Below are 21,281 nucleotides of genomic sequence, written 5' to 3'. Positions count from 1 at the left end.
CTAAAACCTACAATGTAAAAATATAAAATAAGAGCAATCTGTCTTTGCAAATTAAAACTGGGTAAACTGAGCTATAAAACTAAACATTTTATTCTAACAAGTAATAAATAGGACCTTGAAAGCATATATTTTTTAATTATGGGAACTCCAATTTCAACCTATAGTTTTAAGCCATATACATATATTCTGTGATAATGTAGAAATGAATATTTAGATAACTATATTTCAAACTACAGTGAACTACATATATAATTTTTTAAAATCTTTTTGACAGGGCCCGGCATGATAGCCTAGTGGCTAAACTCCTCGCCTTGTATCCGTTGGGATTCCATGTGGGTGCCAGATCATATTCAAGCTGCTCCACTTTCCATCCAGCTACCTGCTTGTGGCATGAGAAAGCAGTAGAGAATGACCCAAAGCATTGGGACCCTACACTTGAGTGGTTGAAACAGAAGAAGCCCCCGGCTTCTGGCTTCAAATTGGGCTGAGTTCCAGCCATTGTGGCCACTTGGGGAGTGAACCAGGAGACAGAAGATCTTGTTCTCTGTCTCTCCTTCTCTGTGGATATGCTTTTCCAATAAAAATAAATAAGTCTTAAAAAAATCTGACAGTTTAATTTTTTGTTCTAATTTTCACTCTGAAAAACTGAACTAAACTCAGATTCCTACACATAACATCAAGAGAAATGGATAGGAAAAATTAGAATAGAGTAATTGCATCTAACAATTGAGACTAATAAGCTGCGCTTTGAAAGAGTGACTTTTTATCATCTTCTTAACATTATGAATGTACTTTTTACACTATACAAAAGGGATGCCGTAAATGGCATTTTCTGAAATCTTGATACTAAAATTTCTTTAAAAAAAAAAATACACAGTATTCATACTGCATGCTTGAGCTGCAAAGAATAGAATTACAGTATGATGTGACTTGTCAACAAATCTGACAAGCACTGGGGCTGGCACCAGGAAAGAGCTATCTCCCTTCAATATCCAGTCATGTGGAAGTACAGATCACATAGTTTCATTAGCTACAAAAAATTCCCACATTACATATGCCATATACTATTGCATAATCCAAGCATGTATACTCAAAAAATATCAAACATCTATGAAATTTTAATTTCTATCTAATGCGCTTATCTATATCAACCCCCATTCACACTCTGAATTCCCAACAATTCTAATAACATATATTTTAAATAATGTGCAATGACTTATAAAACTACTGCAAGTTATTTACTTCTCTGTGAGCTGGCTAACACAAATGCTGGTAAGCAGCTTTCCGGTAATCTTAGAGAACATGTGTCATGTTTTCACAGATTAACTAGCTACTGCTGCCCTTCTGTTGCTGTAAATGAAGTTTCAAAATGAGTTCTCGAATATCTTCTCGTTTGGTCTTTATAACATGACGAGGAAACCATTTCTCCAAATGAATTGGAATTTCAAAGTTAACAATAGGATCCTAATGAGAAAAAAGAAAGAATACAATCACTTAATTCAGTATAAGTTTGTCTTCATTACATTTTTACAGAAAATAAGAAACTTTCACCTTTTCCAAAATGCTTTATTAACATATATTTGACATGCCATAGCATTCACCTAAAGCATACAACTCTGTAACTCTTAGTAGAACCACAGTTATGTAACGATCACAAAAATCACTGTTAGGGCATTTTCATTAAATTGTACACTACAGTTCTGATCAAATTATTTAGTCTCTGTCACAGAACACATAAGTTCATTAACTCAAATAGAATTGGCAGTTAGAGAAGAACTCAGAAATTAGTTAGTTGAACACTATTTTTTCCATATGTTACTTCTCTTAAGTTACTAAAGCAAAAAGAAAGCCCTAACAGTAAATAAGGCATCTTAAATATTCAAAATGGGAAATCACGCAAAAGTATAAGAAAAATCTGTTAATGGTTTCGAGAACTGCCACATTTTCCATTATGCTAAGTTTAACCAGGAAATAAAAAATTCCAACTGTATAAACATTCCTCCTCCCCATATTAAAAAAATGCTGAAGAATGACATCTGTACATCATGCTTATAAATGCCATGAAGTATTTATACCTTGAAGAAGGAATTAAGAGCTCCTGAGTGTAAGCCTAAAAGAATGACCGGACTATGATTCTAGGAGCAAATCCCAATAGGATTTACCATCTTCTATCTTTATTAGAATTAATATTTGTTTCTATTAGGGTTTAGTTATAAAGCACCATAGATTTCTGTGTGGTCTGTACCATGACTATTTTTTTTTTTTACAAATTATTTTATTTATTTGAAAGAGCTAGCAGTCAGAGATGAGGGACAGAAAGAAAAAGGTCTTCCATTCCCCAAATGGTCCCAAAAGTCAGGGCTGGGCCAGGCTGAAACCAGAAGGTAAGAACTCCATCAAGGACTCACATGGACGGCAGGGGCCCAGGGACTTGAGCCAGCTCTGCTATCGTCCTAGATACATTAGCAAAGAGCTGTGCAGCAGCCAGAATTCAATCAGTACTCCAAAATGGAAGGACAGTGCTGCAAGCTGTGGCTTAACTCACTGCATCACAGCACCAACACCCACAAGATAATTATTTTCTGGGTCCAGCATGGTGCAAAGTGGCTAAAGTCCTCGCCTTGAACAGACCGGCATCCCATATGGGCACTGGTTCTAATCCCGGCAGCCTTGCGTCTCATCCTGCTCCCTGCTTGTGGCCTAGGAAAGCAGTTGAGGATGGCCAAAACCTTGGGACCTTGCACCCATGTGGGAGACCTGGAGGAAGTTCCTGGCTCCTGGCTTCGGATTGGCACAGCACTGGCAATCGCAAACACTTGGGGAGTGAATGATAGGCAGGAAGATCTTCCTCTCTGTCTCTCTTCCTCTCTGTATATCTGACTTCGCAATAAAAACAGAATAAATGTTTAAAAAAAAAAAAGATAATTCTTTTCCTCTAAACTGTATTAGTATGCAAATTTTCAAAACTCAAGGTTTAGGCTTTTAAAGTTTTGTTCTTCCAGGAATCTTCCAGGAGTGTTTAATTCTATATTAGAATTATACCTACTGTCAAAGACTGTATCAAGTAGAATTATGTAACAGATTCAAAACATATAATATATTCTGTCAAATATTCTAAGCACAAAATTAAATATATTTGGAAAGCAATATTACATTAAAGTATATTTAGAAAAGAGTATTAGAGAACCAGGATTGTCACATTAAGTTTTGTCATGCATAGTCCCAGTGTGGAACAAAAAAAAATGTGGGGACTGGGGGGACAGGGGAATTAACATAACAATTATCTAATGGCTTCTTCTATGTTTATAAAGTTTTACTATACAGACACATCCTTCACTTAAAAAAAAACACACACCAAAAACACTGTAACCTCATATTATAACTCGCAGCCTAGACAATACTTTCAAGCATTCTCCAAACAGATAACTGCTCAAAACCATCTTCCTCCAATAGATCATTAACAATACTGGTAATGATTGAATTAGTGGGTTGTTTGTGTAAAAATAAACAGTGATTCTTGCCATTTTAAAGTTTCTTCTTTAACACTGCTACAGTTTCCATAGGATCTTGTGAGCTAGACAACAACTGCAAAGCTTGTCACTGTCCATTAAACAGGTCTTTAAGTTTTTGAAAACCGTCTAGAATCACTGTGCCTCTCCTATTCTTTTTCTCTCCAGCGCTACTGGAATTCTCATGACATATGAATTAGACCTTTTCACTGGTTTTCCACTTATTGCTTCACTCTGCTCCCTTTACACTCTTTTTTTCTCTTTAAGTTATAGTTGGATATTCACTATTGTGATTTCTTTAAATCTACTAATTTTGTCTTCTGTTTAATCCAGTCTGTTATGAAACCAATCCAGTACATTCTTTTCTTCAGATATATCATTATATATTTTCAGTTCTAAAATGCCCAATGAATCTTTGTATTCCCTCAGTTAACCCATTTCAATCACCTTTGGTTCTATTAATGATTCTGCTTTGCTTTTGTTCTGTTTTGTTCTGTTTTGTTTTGCTTTTCCTGCTTGGAATATTCATAACAATTTTCTGCTTCTTGGTCCAGTAACCTCTGCTTGTATGATAGCAATTATGATCACAAAACTTATTTATATTGTCACATACCTTAAAAAAGCTTTCCACATATTGCAGCAAATACACTCCACAGTCACTACTATTATCCTGTTTAGGAACTTTAGGGCATAGGTCCATCATACTTGTTTTACTGAATTCACGATGAGTTTTTCGCTTAACTTCCCACTCTACTTCTAAATACCTGAAATTACCAATAAATACGCATACAATTCCTTATCAGAATGCAGCACTTTCACAAAAGCAGAAAAATGTTTGCTGTCAGATATGTTATTCTCAAGCCAACTTTCCAAAGACTGACCTGTAATAGGTCAAACTATATTTTGACAGACTTCATCAGTGTCACTTGAAAGAAAACAATATGATCTCCAAACTAAACATCAGATTTTAACATCTCAAATACATAAAATAATTTATACTACAAAGTAAATTAACTGTGAGGAGTGACTCGAACATCAGCCCTGAAGACCTGCACAATTTTGGGCTCGGTACCCCTAGCTCTCAGCTTCCTTAAGATTGAGGTACCCTTTAGATTCAAATGTATCCACTAATATACTATAACTTCATGGCACCATACCTGACAGCCCTCTCTACCAACCCCCTACCCAGCTGATAGCCTCCCAGTCATCACCCAACACGACACCTACCAAACCCCTGTGGCCCCAACAGTCCGATCCATCAATCCTTCCTGGCCCTGTGACACCCACCCTGGTCACAAAAATTCATACTCCCGTGCATGCTGCCCTTCCTCTCCTCCTCCTTTGTCTTGCTCCACCCTCTCCCCTTCCCTTGGAGTCCTGTCAATAATGCAGGCACACTCCCTTTCTTTCCTAAATAAATGATACTTTGCAAGCAGTTTGTCCGCTTGAAAATCCTTCTTTTATGTGAGACAAGAAACTAGGTTGTTGCCATGATTCACACTGTTTAGCACCTAAATATCCTACAGTATGAGGTTTCTGCTTGTGGCGTCAAAATGAAAAGAGCTTATACCAAAAAAAGCTAAGTTGAAAACACCTAACCCTAACAAATTATTTTAAGACTTTCATTGCTGGTTTTGTTGATGCTCTATAGTAAAACACTAATGTTAGCCCAGAGGGCTCAGGGGCAGGCAGGAAGCCCAGAGGTGGCACCAAAAGTTCCCACCAAGAACATCCATCCAGGACTCCTTTAAGTGGAGCCAACCAATCGGACAACACATACCTTCATCACCACTATCTAAGGAATTTGTGGCTCAGCACAGGTGCGACTTCAGCAGTCCATTACTTTCACTACATTGCAGACCAATAAATCTTGCCTGGCAGCAGTTCTTAATAAACCTACTTTTACCATAATTCTGGTATCAGTAGTCCTGTTGTTTCAGTGCTGTTTTTATCTAACAACTAACAAATTATTTAAAAGTTTTACTGTTGGCTTTGTTGATGCATTAAATTACAAAATTGCATGCACACATGTATTTGTACATGCATGCACATTTAATAACATGAATACAAAAAACGGTCTTTTTCTGAAGTTATACTTCTGATAGTGACAAAATCTACAAAAAAATCCTTTGTGACGTTCTGCTTTTCACTCAATTATAAACATAAACTCTGAATCTAGCCTTGATGTAAGTCACTGGAAACATTAATCCTTACACAGTAACACATAATTAATTATTTTATAACTACACTGATAGGCTTCATTTAAATAAAAAGTAAATTACAACTCATATAGCTTTTAAAGTTATCCTTAAAGTAACTTAAATATTAGTGAAATTTTATGTAACAGACCAAAGGGTAAAAGTATTATTACTTACTCCCGTAAATTCTGAACTGTGTTTTGTATAGAAGCAGCTTTCAAGGAGTCTAGTATGAGAATACATGGCCTATGTAAATGAAAAACAAAAATCAAGATGTAGATACTTGTATACAATGTATACCTAAATATATCAACAACACTATCTTGTTATTATGATAGCATGTACCTACCTTTTACACCTTTTCTTAGGTACTAACATATTCATCTTGGTGGTCTGGAAAAACAAATATTTATAACTGCAATTAAAATTAGTTTGGGTAAATTCACATTCAGTTATTTCTTAAGATGCTTCAACTTTGAAATTAAATTTCAATTTCAAATAAAAGTTCTTTCCATCCTCTGAAGTGACTTACAGTTTTTCACAAACACATTGATTTATTTTCGTTTTCAAGCAAAAAAAGTAGTTAATAAGTTTATATATAGGTTACCTCCAATAATTATGGAACTTCAAATTGACCTAAAAAACAATCTAAACTTCCATTCACAGTTGTCATCTTAAACAGATAAACACATTAACTAAACCAGTTTTTGCATACATCGTCTGACTTTATGATAAGAGCAGATAATAATCTATATGAAGAGGAAAGAGTTTGGAGATTTGATTATTTCTATTAATATTTGTTTATGTTTACAAATTTGAGAAACCACAAATCAAACTTAACCAGATTTCATTAATGCAACCTTTCTCATCATTTCTTCTATTCCATTATACACAGTAAGCACTATGACTAGTACACAGAGTCTGCCCAAATGAACTGACCATTCTAGAATCCTTTTAACATAAATTGCATGCAGTATTCAAAGGAACCCAATTTAGGAGAATCAAGATGGCAGAATAGGGTAAGGACATGTTTAAACAGACAGAGAAACATTTAATCAGGCTGAAGCAGAGAGGACATATTCCAGGAAATAGGAGAGGACAGAATAAAAGCAGAGGGGTACCTAGAGACCGACAGACACAGGGGAGCAGCAGACACAAAGTTGTGGTGTTGCAGTGACTCATACCGCAGCAAGATTCAACTATCAGCGATCTCCACCAGCAGCCGGAACTCTACCAGCAACCAGGTGGGAAAGGACTTTCACTGGGTGCTTGGGAAGTGAACCCAGTCAAAGAACTGTCTGTCCTGCTGGCACATTTCATTTGACCAGCACCAGAGACAGAGCAGCAGATCCCCTGCAAAGGAGCAAAACCCTATGCCAACCTCAGAGTTAACTGAGGAAGACATCAAGAATATGGGAGACACAGAATTCAGAAAACTAATTTTAAAGCTTCTGATCAACAATGAGAAGCTCATGCAGAAGTTCAAAGAATTTAAGGAATATTTTACACAGGTAATAGGAGCAATAAAGCAAATCAAGGCTGATATATCAGAAATTAAGAACACGGCAGTAGAGCAAATTAAAAGCACAGTGGAGAGTCTCCAAAAGAGAATGCAGCAAGCAGAAGAAAGAATCTCAGAATTGGCAGGTATCTCCTGTCACCAGGGGGAGCAAACAAAAAGCTGGAAGCAGAGCTGGATCAGGCCAAAATTGAAAGACACTATTAAGAGGCCCAATATAAGAGTTATGGGAGTCCTGGAAGGTGCAGAAAGAGAAACTGGTTTTACAGATATATTTAATGAAATAATAAGGGAAAATTTCCCTAATCTGGAGAAAGAATTGGGAAACAAGATCCAGGAGGGGCAAAAAACTCCCAACAGGCTTGATCAAAAGCGATCTTACCAAGACACATGATCATCAGACTCTCTTCAATAGAACATAAGGAAAAGATCCTGAAATGTGCACGTGAAAAAAATCAATTGACATATAAAGGAATGCCAATTAAGCTCACAGGAGATCTCTCACAGGAAACTCTACAGGCAAGAAGAATGAAGCTACATATTCCAGATCCTAATAGAAAAAAATTGTCAGCCTAGATAACATATCCAGCAAAGCTTTCTTTTGTCTTTGAAAATGAAATAAAATTCTTCCAGAGTAAAGAAAAGCTAAAAGAATTTGCCTCTTCCAAACCTGCTCTACAAATGATACTTCAGGATGTTCTCTTGACAGAGAAGAGCAATAGCACCTACCAAAGCCAAAGGCAAACGAGAAGAACATCCCAGTACAATGACAACAGAAGACTAAACCAATTAACAACCCTTTCCCAAAATGACAGGACAAAATTACCACCCATTCATATTAACCCTGAATGTAAATGGCTTAAACTCAATCAAACGTCATAGATTAGTAGACTGGATTGAAAAACAAAACCCATCTGTTTATTGTCTGGAGGAGACACACTTCAACAAAGATCAACAGAAATTATATCACTATGGGGTTTTTTTTGTTTGTTTTCTGTTAGTTTCATCTTTCCAAAACACTTTCTTCTGATTAAATCATTCAGTGACTCATAGATCATGCAGTAGCTTCATTTTCTGCAAGTAGGTTCTTGATTTTCGTTTCTTCAGCTACACGTCAGTCATTTAGTAGTATGTTATTTAACGTCATGGTGTTGTTAATTTCTTTTTTCTCCCTGATGTTGATTTTGTTTTGTGGCTCTTCATTTAAGGGAATGTATAGTAGCTGTGTAATGGAAACTGTCATATCTAGTAACACATCATTTAACATCATGGCATTGTAAATTTCTATTTTTCTTTCTATTGTTGATTTTGTATTATGACTTTTCATTTGAGGGGATGTACAGTAGCTGTGAAATGGAGACTAACATCCAGATGTGAGGATGCAGTGTAGTATACATTTCTACTTCCTGACAAAGATGGATTTACAATGAAACTGTTTACTATATCTTAACAATAGGATGCTGGACTCTCAGCCATTGTCCATGCCCGCAATGATGGACATATGACTGTGTATGAAAAACTATACTTTAGTAATGATATAGAGGAACTAGGTGCAGGGGCGGGGGGGTTAGGGCAAGAATAAAGGAAATCCCAGGGTTTATGGAACTGTATTATCATAAAATGATAATAATAATAATTAAAATATGTAAATAAGAAAAAAAGGAACCCAATTTGACAAATGGCCTTTGTAGTAAGGAGGCAACTCCTATTCTACCACAGTGACAGAAAAAGAAACCTCCTCCCCGCCCACTCTAGAGATGGAATAATAAAGACTAGTGCCAGGGTATCTGCTGCTTTCTCCACACCCCAGAAGTCACTAGCTACTTCCCTTGATCAGCATCAGTATCTGGACTACACATACCAGTGGTGCTTCACATAAAGAAAAGTTAACAGTAGTTATTTTAGTCTCAAGAGTCACATGGATTGACCCTGAGTCTATTTGAATGATCTTTACTGATAATTTAAAACAAAATGAGGTGAAATATGTTTGTTATTATTATTAATTGTACTAGGTTCAAGTTCAAAAGTTTCTGAAATAAGAACAAAAGCAAACCTTACAGGAGACATAGAAAAGTATCTAATCAATATGACAATCAATAAACTACAAAATAACAAATTTTGGAAGTTAAAACCAGTTAAAAAGACACAAGAATAACTTATTTTCCTTCCCAGCCTCAGAAAATTGTCAAAGAATCATGAGTCAGTACAGTTGCTAGGCCACGGACTGCCATCACTTTCCACCTACCTATGCTATCTAGGGCAGTTATAACACTGTTCATAGCTGCAAAAAAACACTTACATGAGAATCCTCTGTGCTCGGCGGTAGTGCCAATGTTGAATGCTGATCATTATCTAATAAGAAATGAAGATGGGATTGTGAGTTTCTAACATATATTTACTAGAGCTAATTAGATAAATATAAATTAAAAATTGTATGCATAGTGGTAAGTTAAGAAATTTAAAAATACTTGGAATATATTTAATTTTTAAGAGTAATATTATGAATAAAATTTAATCCATGGATGAAAATGATACTGTTTAGTTATTATCCTATAACAAATAAACACCCATAGCCAAGACCTGTAATAGCAGCTAGCTGTGCCAGTTTTCTATAAAAAGATCCAACTAAAACTTGTTAGTCAAAACACATGACTAGTTATAGTTCTTCTAACTATGACCAGAGAGTTTTACATAAGTTCTTCTGTGAATCTGTGAGAGAATTTTAAAAAACTGAAAATTATTAGTTGCTTTCTCAATTTTTCTTTCTTCCTCCCAAGGTTCTTTGCCAATAATAGCTGTAATGGCTACTCTTAATTCTGTTTGCTGCTTAGGCTTACAGAGCTGTAACACACTTAATGTTGCTACATTTTTCTTAAAGTAGGCTTCTTTGTCTACTTAATTAAGATTTTGGATTGTAATAAAAAATTATGGGAAAATTATGAACTACTAGAGTCTATAAGAACTATGTTCAATTACATTTAAATATAAGGGAACAGATGCTTGGTACAGTATCTAGTGTCTCATGAGCCCCCCCTCCACGTTCGCATCAGAATGCCTGGAACCTAGTTTCAGCCCCACTTCCAATTCCAGATTCCTACTAAGGTACACCCTGTGAGGCGGGAGGTGCTGGCTCCAGGTTTTGGGTCCCTCCCACCCACCTGGAGATCTTAATTAGATTCTATCTCCTGGTTTTAGCCTGACCTAAACTCATCTTTCGTGGGCATTTAGAGATGAAGCAGCAAATGGGAGATCATCATTGGTTTTTCTGCATTTCTGTCTTACAAAGATAGTCAATAAAAATTTTTTTAAAAAGGGTATTTCAAGCCATGCCAAAAAATCTATCACATAAATTCTTAGTCATATTAGCAAAACTGTATCATAAAGAACTACAATAAACCCTAAATAGCAGTATAACATAAGAATATTATTTTGTCCATACATGAGACTCGTTGTCTGCTCTTAAAGTTTTAGATTTATACTCCGTTCTAGGAAGTTGAATGATAATAACTATACGACCTTGAACTTCATACTAATCTCTGTCATGATTTTACTATTGCCTTCATTATTTAAAAAGATGATAATAACATCAACACTAAAAGCATTACCTACTGCTTTGTTGTCACATTGGGATTGCTGAGCCTGGGCCTGCTGGGAATCAGTTTGTGGATAATCTTCATACACAGCTTCTTCTAACCATGGAAAACAAATGACTGCAAGATACCAGTGAGACCTGTTGGGAAAGAAGTGCAATTTTAATAATACGCAAAATTTGCACAATATAGGAAAATGTCCTATAGCTACACCAGGAAAAGTGGTTATAATGCCTTTTACATTGATTTTAACATCTACTGTAATATTTAATATATAGCATACATTCCAAAACTGACTAATTATCCATAGTCACCAAGGAATAAGAAACACGACTAAAGGTACAAAGTGATTAACTGTTATTTTCAAATGAGAATCTGTTTTAATAAAAGACAGACTCATCACATTACCTTTTTTGTGTAGAGTTTAAAGGGTTTGTTCTCTTAAATACATGAACAATACCCTTAAATTGTGTCTGTGTATATGTGAGTAAATGCATGCATGCGCCTGTTATTTAGGCAATATTTTCTAGAATAAAAAAAAAAAAACATTTAACTCAATGCAGTCTTGTATTATTTGGCATTTAATTTTTGCACTCAATTTACAACATAATGGTTGTTAAATCCAAACCCAGATTTTTTAACTAAGCACTCTGACAGCGGCTTTTACAGGAAAAACTGTGATATCTTGGACATAGGTAGGTTTTTACTGATTATTAATCTAAAAAACCGCAAAATATTTTTGTGGGCCCACTATAATTTATTTTTAATGTCACACTAAATTGTATATATTCAACGTAGTAGAAATGTAGTAATGTATATAATACGTAACAACCAGATTAGAGTAGCCTGCATATCCATCCCTTCAAGCATTTATTTCTTTAGTGTTAGTAATGTCCAAACTCCTAATTTTCAATGTTCTTTAGCATAGAAGGGTAATTACAGTTAACTACAATTAACTGCATATTCCAATCCATTTTTAAGTAATATAGATTACTCACGATTCATTTACAGGTACAAAGATATAATCTTTATTAAAAATATTTATATGACGGGTCCATGTTCTTACTCTTTTGTGTCTTCTCTGTGCCATTCTGGAAATATGAAAGATATCCAGATAATGTCTTTAATAATTAGTTCCATACACTGAAAAATGCTGCTTTAATTTATTTAAACATCTATTTCAATATATAACATTTAAAACAGAAATATGGTCACTTTCAGAAAATTCCTTTTTCTTTAAAATTTCATTATCTACAAACTATAAAGAAATAGAATAAGCATTGTAACTTATTAAATATTTTGTAGATTCTAAAAATAGCTCAGCAACTGAGTATAAACACATCTTAAATATTTTACTTAGTTCTATCTGGGCATGATATAAAAGATTATTAAACACACAGATGTTTAATGTTACATTTATAAAGAGAGAAAGGTTAAAACTCATTAGAAGAGGAGACATAAAACATTCATTGTTAAAATTCATCTCCTTAATCTCCTTTTTTTATAAGTAGGAAACTAAAAATAATCAAGTTAAAGCATATCCACTCTTCATCATCTTTTACTTCTTCAACAAATATATATATTATGTTCCTACAGATAGATAATGAACACCAACTATCTTACATTGTCCTAAAAGAATTTATATTTTTACGAAGGCATAAAAACTACAGCATATACACATAGGTATCATAGGGGATACAAAGCAGCCATGGTAAAATATTTAGGATAGTCACATAGAAGATGATTGGCATACAAATATACACACAAAAACAGAGAGAAACACAAGTCCCCTGTCTCCCTGCTTTACGTAGATAAGGGAGTTAAGGAAGGAAGATGGCAAACTAAGTTTGATTGCCAAAGGCTTTAGAAAGAAAACAGAATTCAACAAGAACATAAGGGAAGTGGTATGTGACTTCTGGCTACCACTATGGGGGTTCGGGGGCAACAATGAAAACCAATTACATACTGAGTAATGTGGGAAATGGACATTTATGCCTGATTCCAGTTCATCTAAATAATATCTAATTAAAACTCTAGCAGAAAAATATTAGGTAGGTTAGGATTCAATAAGATCTATAAGTATAGAGCTTAAAAATGTAGTAAGAATTAGGTACTGTGTGAAAGATTAACTACACAAAATAATAATTTTTGGCATATCTATTGAATTTTCCCATTTCAGAACAACCTGACAAATAATTATTTTCAACTAGTTTGCACTCTGTTAATTTGCTTTGTCATTGGAAACTTTTAAGGAGAGAATCTAGATTTCTCTGAAGTCTTAATGTTATTTCTTAGCATACAGCCCCCAATCATTCTAACCTTATTTGATTCAGAATATATTAGATGAAGTTGGAGTGAAAAGGAAATCCTGAATCCTCAACAAAGTGTCTGACAGTTCTCTTGGTATATGTTAATATGCATTATTATCACCATCTTTTGTTTGAGTTCCTACCATATCTCAAACACTGGAAAAAGTAACAGGGATAGGGTGGAAAATAACACATATGTGAATTCATTAATCTTAAGATAAAAAATAGAAAATACGCATATAAATAAAATGATTAGAGATCCTCTCAAAAATGAAAAAGTACTATTGAAGAAATCTCTGACACGATAAAGGGAAGAACTAAGAAATGGAAGAAAATTAAAAGAGGTAAATTGAAACACAATGAATGAAGGGAAAAAATACTGCCAGGTGAATTCAGCGCCACAGAGATCAGATTCTGCAGGGTCCCACAGACCATGATTGTAAGGTTTAATCACTCAACCCATTCTCAACACTACTAGTTTATTAAAAAATATTATATGTAGTCACTTATCTCTTGCTCCTTTGCATCTGAATTATCTTTTACTGATTTCTAAGAATTCTTTGTGATAATACTAATGCTTGGATTGATATGTCAGCCTGTGTGAATACCAATGCTTGATCTGATGTGTGTAGGAAAATGTGTATAACACTGTGCCTATTTTCCATAGCATAGACACGCAAGTATTTTTACCACATATATATTTTTATTTTTATTATTTATATATATTTGGCTATTTAATTTAAAAACTAGTCGTATGAAAAAACCTTAGTTTATGGATAGGTTTGTATCTTAAGTTCACAGTACTTACACTGAATAATCTTAGAACAAAATGTGAAATTATGTTAATGATATCAACTGCCAACCTGCATACATACAAAATAGAATAGCAGGGCATTATAACTGCTAGTTATCAAGTTAACTGATAATCAGCTTTCATATACCCTTCTATAATAACTGATTATCAGGGATATTTTTAAATTGTAATTTTATTTATTTTTTTAAAAATTTATTTATTTTGATTGCAAAGTCAGACACATAGACAGAAGAAGAAACAGAGAGGAAGATCTTCCTTCTAACAGTTCACTCCTCAAGTGATGCAACAGGCCGGAGCTGAGCCAATCCAAAGCCAGGAGCCAGGAGCCTCCTCCAGGTCTCCCACGCGGGAGCAAGGTCCCAAGGCTTTGCCCCATCCTCAACTGCTTTCCCAGGTCATAAGCAGAGAGCTGAATGGGAAGCAGGGCTCCCAGGATCAGAACTGGTGCCCACATGGATGCCGGTGCATTTATGGCAAGGACTTAAGCCACTAGGCCACCTTGTCGGGCCTGTAATTTTCTTTTTAATTTATTGTGGTAAGCCTTAGCCATCAGCACAAATTCCAAATCAATAAAAGAAAAAAATTGGAATATTTACATAAATCCAACCTACAAATTGTAAATTAGTAAATAAATGTTTATACTTTTTCATGAGTCTACTCAGAGTATGGTACAAATGGTTAGACATAAGGACAGGGTGTAAAATTCCAAGCTGCAACAATTATGTAAGTTGCTTTGGTCTAACAGTAATTCTATTTTCCTTTATCCTTTCCCTATTTACTATGAACCAAAAAGTACTTGGCCAGAAATTCACCCAATCCTTCTGTCTCTCCTTCCCTCTATAAATCTTTTTTTCCAGTAAAAAATAAATAAAGGCTTAAAACGGATCAGTGTGATGGCTCAATTAGCTAATGCTCCACCTGTAAACACCAGCATCCCATTTGAACACCAGTTCATGCTCCACTTCCCACCTAGTTCCCTGATTTAGGCCTGGGAAAGCAGTGAAGAACAGCTCAAAACCTTAGGACTCTGTACCCATGTGGGAGACCCAGAGGAAGCTCCTGGTTCCTGGCTTTGGATTGGCTCACCTTCAACCACTGCAGTCATTTGTAGAGTCAACAAGTGCATGGAAGATCTTTCTCCCTCTGTCTTTCCTCTTTGTAAATCTGCCTTTCCAACAAAAATAAATATTTTAAAAGAAATTCAGCCAAATTATACAAATATTCCATTTTGTATAATTTATTATATTAATTAAATATTTTTATTTAATTAATACTAAATATTAGTATGCTGATGAGGTTACAGACAGAAAAAAACTTCCATATATCTATAAAACATGGAAAGTAATGCAAGGAGGGCCTGGCAGGATGGCCTACTGGCTAAAGTCCTCTCCTTGAATGCGCCAAGATCCCATATGGGCACCGGTTCTAATCCCGGCAGCTCCACTTCCCATCCAGCTCCCTGCTTGTAGCCTGGGAAAGCAGTCGAGGACGGCCCAAAGCCTTGGGACTTTGCACCCGTGTGGGAGACCTGGAAGAAGTTGCTGGATCCTGGCTCCGGATACTTGTAGCACCGGCTGTTGCGCTCACTTAGGGAGTGAATCATCGGAGGGAGGATCTTCCTCCCTGCCTCTCCTCTTCTCTATATATCTGACTTTCCAGTAAAGATAAAAGAAATCCTGAAAGAAAGAAATCCTGAAAGAAAGATATCCAGAAAGAAAGGAAGGAAGGAAGGAAGGAAGGAAGGAAGGAAGGAAGGAAGGAAGGAAGGAAGGAAGGAAGGAAGGAAGGAAGGAAGGAAGGAAGGAAGGAAGGAAGGAAGGAAGGAAGGAAGGAAGAAAGAAAGAAAGAAAGAAAGAAAGAAAGAAAGAAAGAAAGAAAGAAAGAAAGAAAGAAAGAAAGACTTGCAAAGAAATGCAAGGAAATGGCCACTGAGGTGACAGGAAAGATTAACAAAAAATCAGTCCAAGTGGGGCGAGCGAGTTAAGTGGTTGCGTGGACGCGGCTCTGGGACTGGTAGCGCTTGCATGAATGTCCAACTGACTGAAAAGCAGATTGCAGAATTCAAAGCAGCTTTTTCACTATTTGACAAGGATGATGATGCAACCATAAAAACAAAGGAGTTGGGAGCTGTGATGAGGTCTCTTGGGCAGAATCCCACAAAAGCAGAGCTGCAGGACATGATTAATGCAGTAGATCCCGATGATAATGGAACAACTGACTTCCCTGAATTTCTGACAATGATGGCAAGAAAAATAAAAGACAGACAGTGAAGAAGAAATTAGAGAAGCATTCCATGTGTTTGATAAGGATGGCAAACTTGGGAGAGAAGCTGACAGATGAAGAGGCTAATAAAATGATCAGGGAAGCAGATATCGATGGTGATGGTTAAGTAAATTATGAAGAGTTCGTACAAATGATGACAGCAAAGTGAAGAGGTTGCACAGAATGTGTTAAATTCCTTGTGCAAAATTATTTGCCTTTTCTTTGTTTGTAACTTATATGTAAAAGGTTTCCCCTACTGTCAAAAAAAAAAAAAGGTATGCATGTATAGTAATTAGGACTTCATTCCTCTATGTTTTCTTCTCTTATCTTATTGTCATTGTCCTGAAACCTTATTTCAGAAACTGATCAAGTAACATGTTGCATGTGGCTTATGCCCTTCTGCACATCTAAACTTAGATGGAGTTGGTCAAATGAGGAAACATCTGGGTTATGCCTCTTTTTTAAGTAGTTTTCTTTAGGAACTGTCAGCATGCTGCTGTTGAAGTATGGAGTTGTAACTCTGCATGGATTATGGACAGTCAACAATATGTACTTAAAAGTTGTACTATTGCAAAACGGGTGTATTATCCAGGTATTTGTACACTATTTTTCTGTACTGCTGATCCTATACCAGAAATATTTTCTTTTAATGCTACTTACTTTTTAACCTTTGTTTAGCCACTTAAAGAAAATCTGCTTATGGCACAATTTGCGTCAAACCATTCCAAGTTGTATATTTGAATGCCAATTAAAAAATTACAATCTTCCCTCCACCCAAAAAACAGAAAAGGAGACAGTGAGGCAACCAGAGATTAGCCCATCAGAAACTGCTATCCCTCTAAATGGAAGGAAGAAGTATCTCCAGACAGATGAAAGCTGGAGCTCTAGCATATCAGACAAGGACCAACAGGGCTACTGCCAGAATCACTGCCCAATACCAAGACAGAAGAGAGAAATAACCTGACTTCCTTCTTCCTTGCCCTCTAATTCCCAGTGTTCTCCTCAGTTCACATAACTGAAAACGCAGGTGACAGGCTCCCTGTCACAGGAAGCAGAACCATGAGACAGGGAAACGGTTCTCATGGTAAACAGGCCCGTGACCCACACAACTGATAAAACCGTCCAGAGCAGAAAACACTGTTTTAAAAAAGCCATCAAAAATAGTACGTTTTCTCTTAAAACTTCAGTATGTTAGAGAATTGACTTACGAAAGATTTGGATTATCTTCTGTTAAACTATTTTCCTTTCTTGTCAAGCATTTATAGAAAAAGCTACTAAAGATATGACTTCGTTCAACAAGTTCATCTGATGCTTTCTCCATTATAAGATACCTGTAAAGAAGCAATCCCACAGTTAATTAATTTTAGATTTTACCTGGTCTTTCCTCAATTATCTTACACATTCTGGAAATTTTCATTTTCATAACCAATTACATTCAACAAAATCTTACAGCTTCTTCTGATTCAAACCTTTCCATTTGCTCTTTAGCTACCTCACTTTCTATCAATACTATTTTAAACAGAAAATGCTCTCTTGCTCATTTGGTAGGTTAATAAATATTTACCAAATACCTAACACAAACCAAACATTGATCTTGACAAAGCTTATAAACCAGAGGAGTGAGAATGGAAGGAAATATTTATCAAATAACCTCATGATTAAATGCAAAAGCAGGGGCCAGTATTGTGTGGTGCAGCAGGCTTGAGCTGCTGCCTGTGATGCTGAAATCCCACAAGGGTGCATGTTTCAGATTCAACTGCTAATTTGCTTAGGAAAAGAGTGGAGACAGTCCAACGTCTTGAGCTCCTTTATTCAAACAGCAAATCTGAAAGAAGCTCTGGGCTCCTGACTTTAGCCTGGCACCACCATTTGGAAAGAAAACAAATACTTGAAAGATTGGGCGGGGGGGGAGGAGCACGTGTGTGTGTGTGAGTGTGTGTGCACGCACAACTCTCATATCAAATAAATAAGCTTCTTTAAAAAGCAAATGTAGTGCCCGCACAGTAGCCTAGTGGCTAAAGTTCTTCCCTTGCATGTGCCTGGATCCTATATGGTTGCCAGTCAGTATTCCAACTTCTCCACTTTTAGGAAGTAAAACTACCAACTAATGTCAGGATCAATTAGCATTATACTTACTTAAGGTAAAAGTCAATGATTACATCATTAAGAAACTCTCCTTCTTCCAAACACTCCAGATCTTCACTAGTTACTCCTAATCCCCCCTTGGTAGGTGGTGGAGGATACACAATCAACCTTAAAAAGAAAAAGTAAACTTATAAGACTGGTTCTGACAATTCAATATCTAAGAGATAGCTCTTTTTTTTTACCTTTTATTATTATTGCTATCATTTTATGCTACATTTCCATATTCCCTTATCCCCTCCCCAATTTCTCCCCTCCCCCCACCTAGTTCCTTTATATCATTACTAACATATAGTTCTTCGTACTCAGTCATATGTCCATCATTGCATTCATGGACAATGGCAGAGAGTCCAGAATCCTATTGTCAAAATATACTAAATAGTTTCATTGTAAGTCCATCTTTGTGTGGAAACAGAAATGAATAACACAATGCATCCTCACATCTGGATATTAGACTCTATTTCTGCTACTGTATATCCCCTCAAATGAAAAGTCATGATACAAAATTAGCAATAGAAAGAAAAATAGAAATTTACAATGCCATGAAGTTAAATAACATGTTTCTAGATATGACAGTTTCCATTTCACAACTGCTATACATTCCCTTAAATGAAAAGGCACGCTACAAAATCAACAATAGAAAGAAAAAAAGAAATTTACAATGTCATGAAGTAAAATACCATGTTACTAGAATGACAGTCTCCATTTCACAGCTACTATACATTCCCTTAAATGAAGAGCCACAAAACAAAATCAACATCAGGGAGAAAAAAGAAATTAACAACACCATGACGTTAAATAACATACTACTAAATGACTGACGTGTAGCTGAAGAAACGAAAATCAAGAACCTACTTGCAGAAAATGAAGCTACTGCATGATCTATGAGTCACTGAATGATTTAATCAGAAGAAAGTGTTTTGGAGAGATGAAACTAACAGAAAACAAAAAGAAAAACATGTGATATAGTTTCTGTTGATCTTTGTTGAAGTATGTCTCCTCCAGACAACAGATGGGTTTTGTTTTTCAATCCAGTCTACTAATCTATGACGTTTGATTGAGTTTAAGCCATTTACATTCAGGGTTAATATGAATGGGTGGTAATTTTGTCCTGTCATTTTGGGTTGTTAATTGGTTTAGTCTTCTGTTGTCATTGTACTGGGATGTTCTTCTCGTTTGCCTTTGGCTTTGGTAGGTGCTATTGCTCTTCTCTGTCAAGAGAACATCCTGAAGTATCATTTGTAGAGCAGGTTTGGAAGAGGCAAATTCTTTTAGCTTTTCTTTACTCTGGAAGAATTTTATTTCATTTTCAAAGACAAAAGAAAGCTTTGCTGGATATGTTATCTAGGCTGACAATTTTTTTCTATTAGGATCTGGAATATGTAGCTTCATTCTTCTTGCCTGTAGAGTTTCCTGTGAGAGATCTCCTGTGAGCTTAATTGGCATTCCTTTATATGTCAATTGATTTTTTTCACGTGCACATTTCAGGATCTTTTCCTTATTTTCTATTGAAGAGAGTCTGATGATCATGTGTCTTGGTAAGATCGCTTTTGATCAAGCCTGTTGGGAGTTTTTTGCCCCTCCTAGATCTTGTTTCCCAATTCTTTCTCCAGATTAGGGAAATTTTCCCTTATTATTTCATTAAATATATCTGTAAAACCAGTTTCTCTTTCTGCACCTTCCAGGACTCCCATAACTCTTATATTGGGCCTCTTAATAGTGTCTTTCAATTTTGGCCTGATCCAGCTCTGCTTCCAGCTTTTTGTTTGCTCCCCCTGGTGACAGGAAATATCTTCCAATTCTGAGATTCTTTCTTCTGCTTGCTTCATTCTCTTTTGGAGACTCTCCACTGTGCTTTTAATTTGCTCTACTGCTGTGTTCTTAATTTCTGATGTATCCGCCTTGAGCTGATTTACTGCTTCCTTAAATTCTTTGAACTTCTGCATGAGCTTCTCATTGTTGATAGGAATCTTTTTTTTGTAAAGATTTATTTTTTTTTTATTTGGAAAGGTGGATATATAGAGAGAGGAGAGACAGAGAGGAAGATCTTTCATCTGATAATTCACTCCCCAAGTGAGCGCAATGGCCGATGCTATGCCGGTCAGAAGCCAGGAGCCTCTTTCGGGTCTTCTGCGCAGATGTAGGGTCCCAAAGGTTTGGGCCATCCTTGACTGCTTTCCCAGGCCACAGGCAGGGAGCTGGTAGGGAAGCAGGGCCACCGGAATTAGAACCGGCGTAATATGGGATCCCGGGCATGCAAGGCAAGGCTGCGCCACCGCGCCGGGCCCCGATCAGAATCTTTAAAATGAGTCTTAAGGATTCTCTATCTCCCATTTTCTTGATGTCTTCCTCAGTTAACTCTGAGGTTGGCATAGGGTTTTGCTCCTTTGCAGGGGAGTTTTTAGTAATATTCTTTGTGTTTGTCTCTTCTTTTGCTCTTGATCATTGTGCTTGTTGTTAGCAGAGTCTTCTCCTTGGGGTAGGTTTCTAAGCTCTGTCACCCACAGCTCTACAATGCGATTTTACTAGGGCAGTTGGTACACAACTCTTTGCTTGCAGCCACTTGCGCCACTACCTCCAGCGAGTTCCAGGCCTGGGTTCTAATGTCAGATTTCCACTGTGCTCTCCACAACCCCTGCTCCTGGATCTCCACTCTCCACCTCCAGTGATACCATGCTGAGGCTGCACTGTTGTATCTGCAACCTTTCCTCCCACTTCCAGTTGGAGCAGGTCCCAGGATTAGAGAGACACTGGGTGTCCTATCTAGTTAGGTTGTTGGTGGTACTGGTCATATCGGAACCTGATGGACATTAGGTCTGGGTGCCAAATGGACCTATTTTGACCTATACGATGCCATAGTCAGTATTATTTTCCTGCAAGACCAGTGCAATCCACATAACTCAGTGAGTTCTTACGAGCTCAGCAAGGGGAAGTTCAC

General features: G+C 36.4%; 1 protein-coding gene and 1 pseudogene across 4 annotated transcripts in view; one reads left to right on the top strand and one right to left on the bottom strand.

Annotated features, from left to right (window-relative positions):
• Positions 1 to 550: 550 nt before the first annotated feature.
• Positions 551 to 21,281, bottom strand: part of SENP7 (SUMO specific peptidase 7) — a 153,039-nt gene continuing 132,308 nt past the window's right edge. For 3 of the 4 annotated variants that reach the window (XM_040980558.1, XM_040980557.1, XM_040980560.1), the window contains 9 exons: positions 18,338 to 18,454; positions 17,410 to 17,532; positions 11,815 to 11,907; positions 10,832 to 10,956; positions 9,526 to 9,578; positions 6,057 to 6,100; positions 5,885 to 5,953; positions 4,123 to 4,273; positions 551 to 1,464 (listed from right to left, as the gene is read on the bottom strand). In XM_040980558.1, coding sequence (XP_040836492.1) covers positions 1,327 to 1,464; positions 4,123 to 4,273; positions 5,885 to 5,953; positions 6,057 to 6,100; positions 9,526 to 9,578; positions 10,832 to 10,956; positions 11,815 to 11,907; positions 17,410 to 17,532; positions 18,338 to 18,454 — 913 coding nt within the window. In that variant the 3' untranslated portion in view covers positions 551 to 1,326. The remainder of the gene's footprint in view (positions 1,465 to 4,122; positions 4,274 to 5,884; positions 5,954 to 6,056; positions 6,101 to 9,525; positions 9,579 to 10,831; positions 10,957 to 11,814; positions 11,908 to 17,409; positions 17,533 to 18,337; positions 18,455 to 21,281) is intronic. The other variant, XM_040980559.1, reaches the window with a different exon arrangement.
• On the top strand, positions 15,918 to 16,370 carry LOC121156721 (annotated as a pseudogene).

This window comes from Ochotona curzoniae, unplaced genomic scaffold (genome assembly GCF_017591425.1).
Source record: "Ochotona curzoniae isolate NIBS_2020 unplaced genomic scaffold, NIBS_Ocur_1.0 contig_3498, whole genome shotgun sequence".
Taxonomy (NCBI): domain Eukaryota; kingdom Metazoa; phylum Chordata; class Mammalia; order Lagomorpha; family Ochotonidae; genus Ochotona; species Ochotona curzoniae.
The sequence above is the reverse complement of the archived record's forward strand: the minus strand, read 5'-3'. Positions and strand labels throughout refer to the sequence as shown.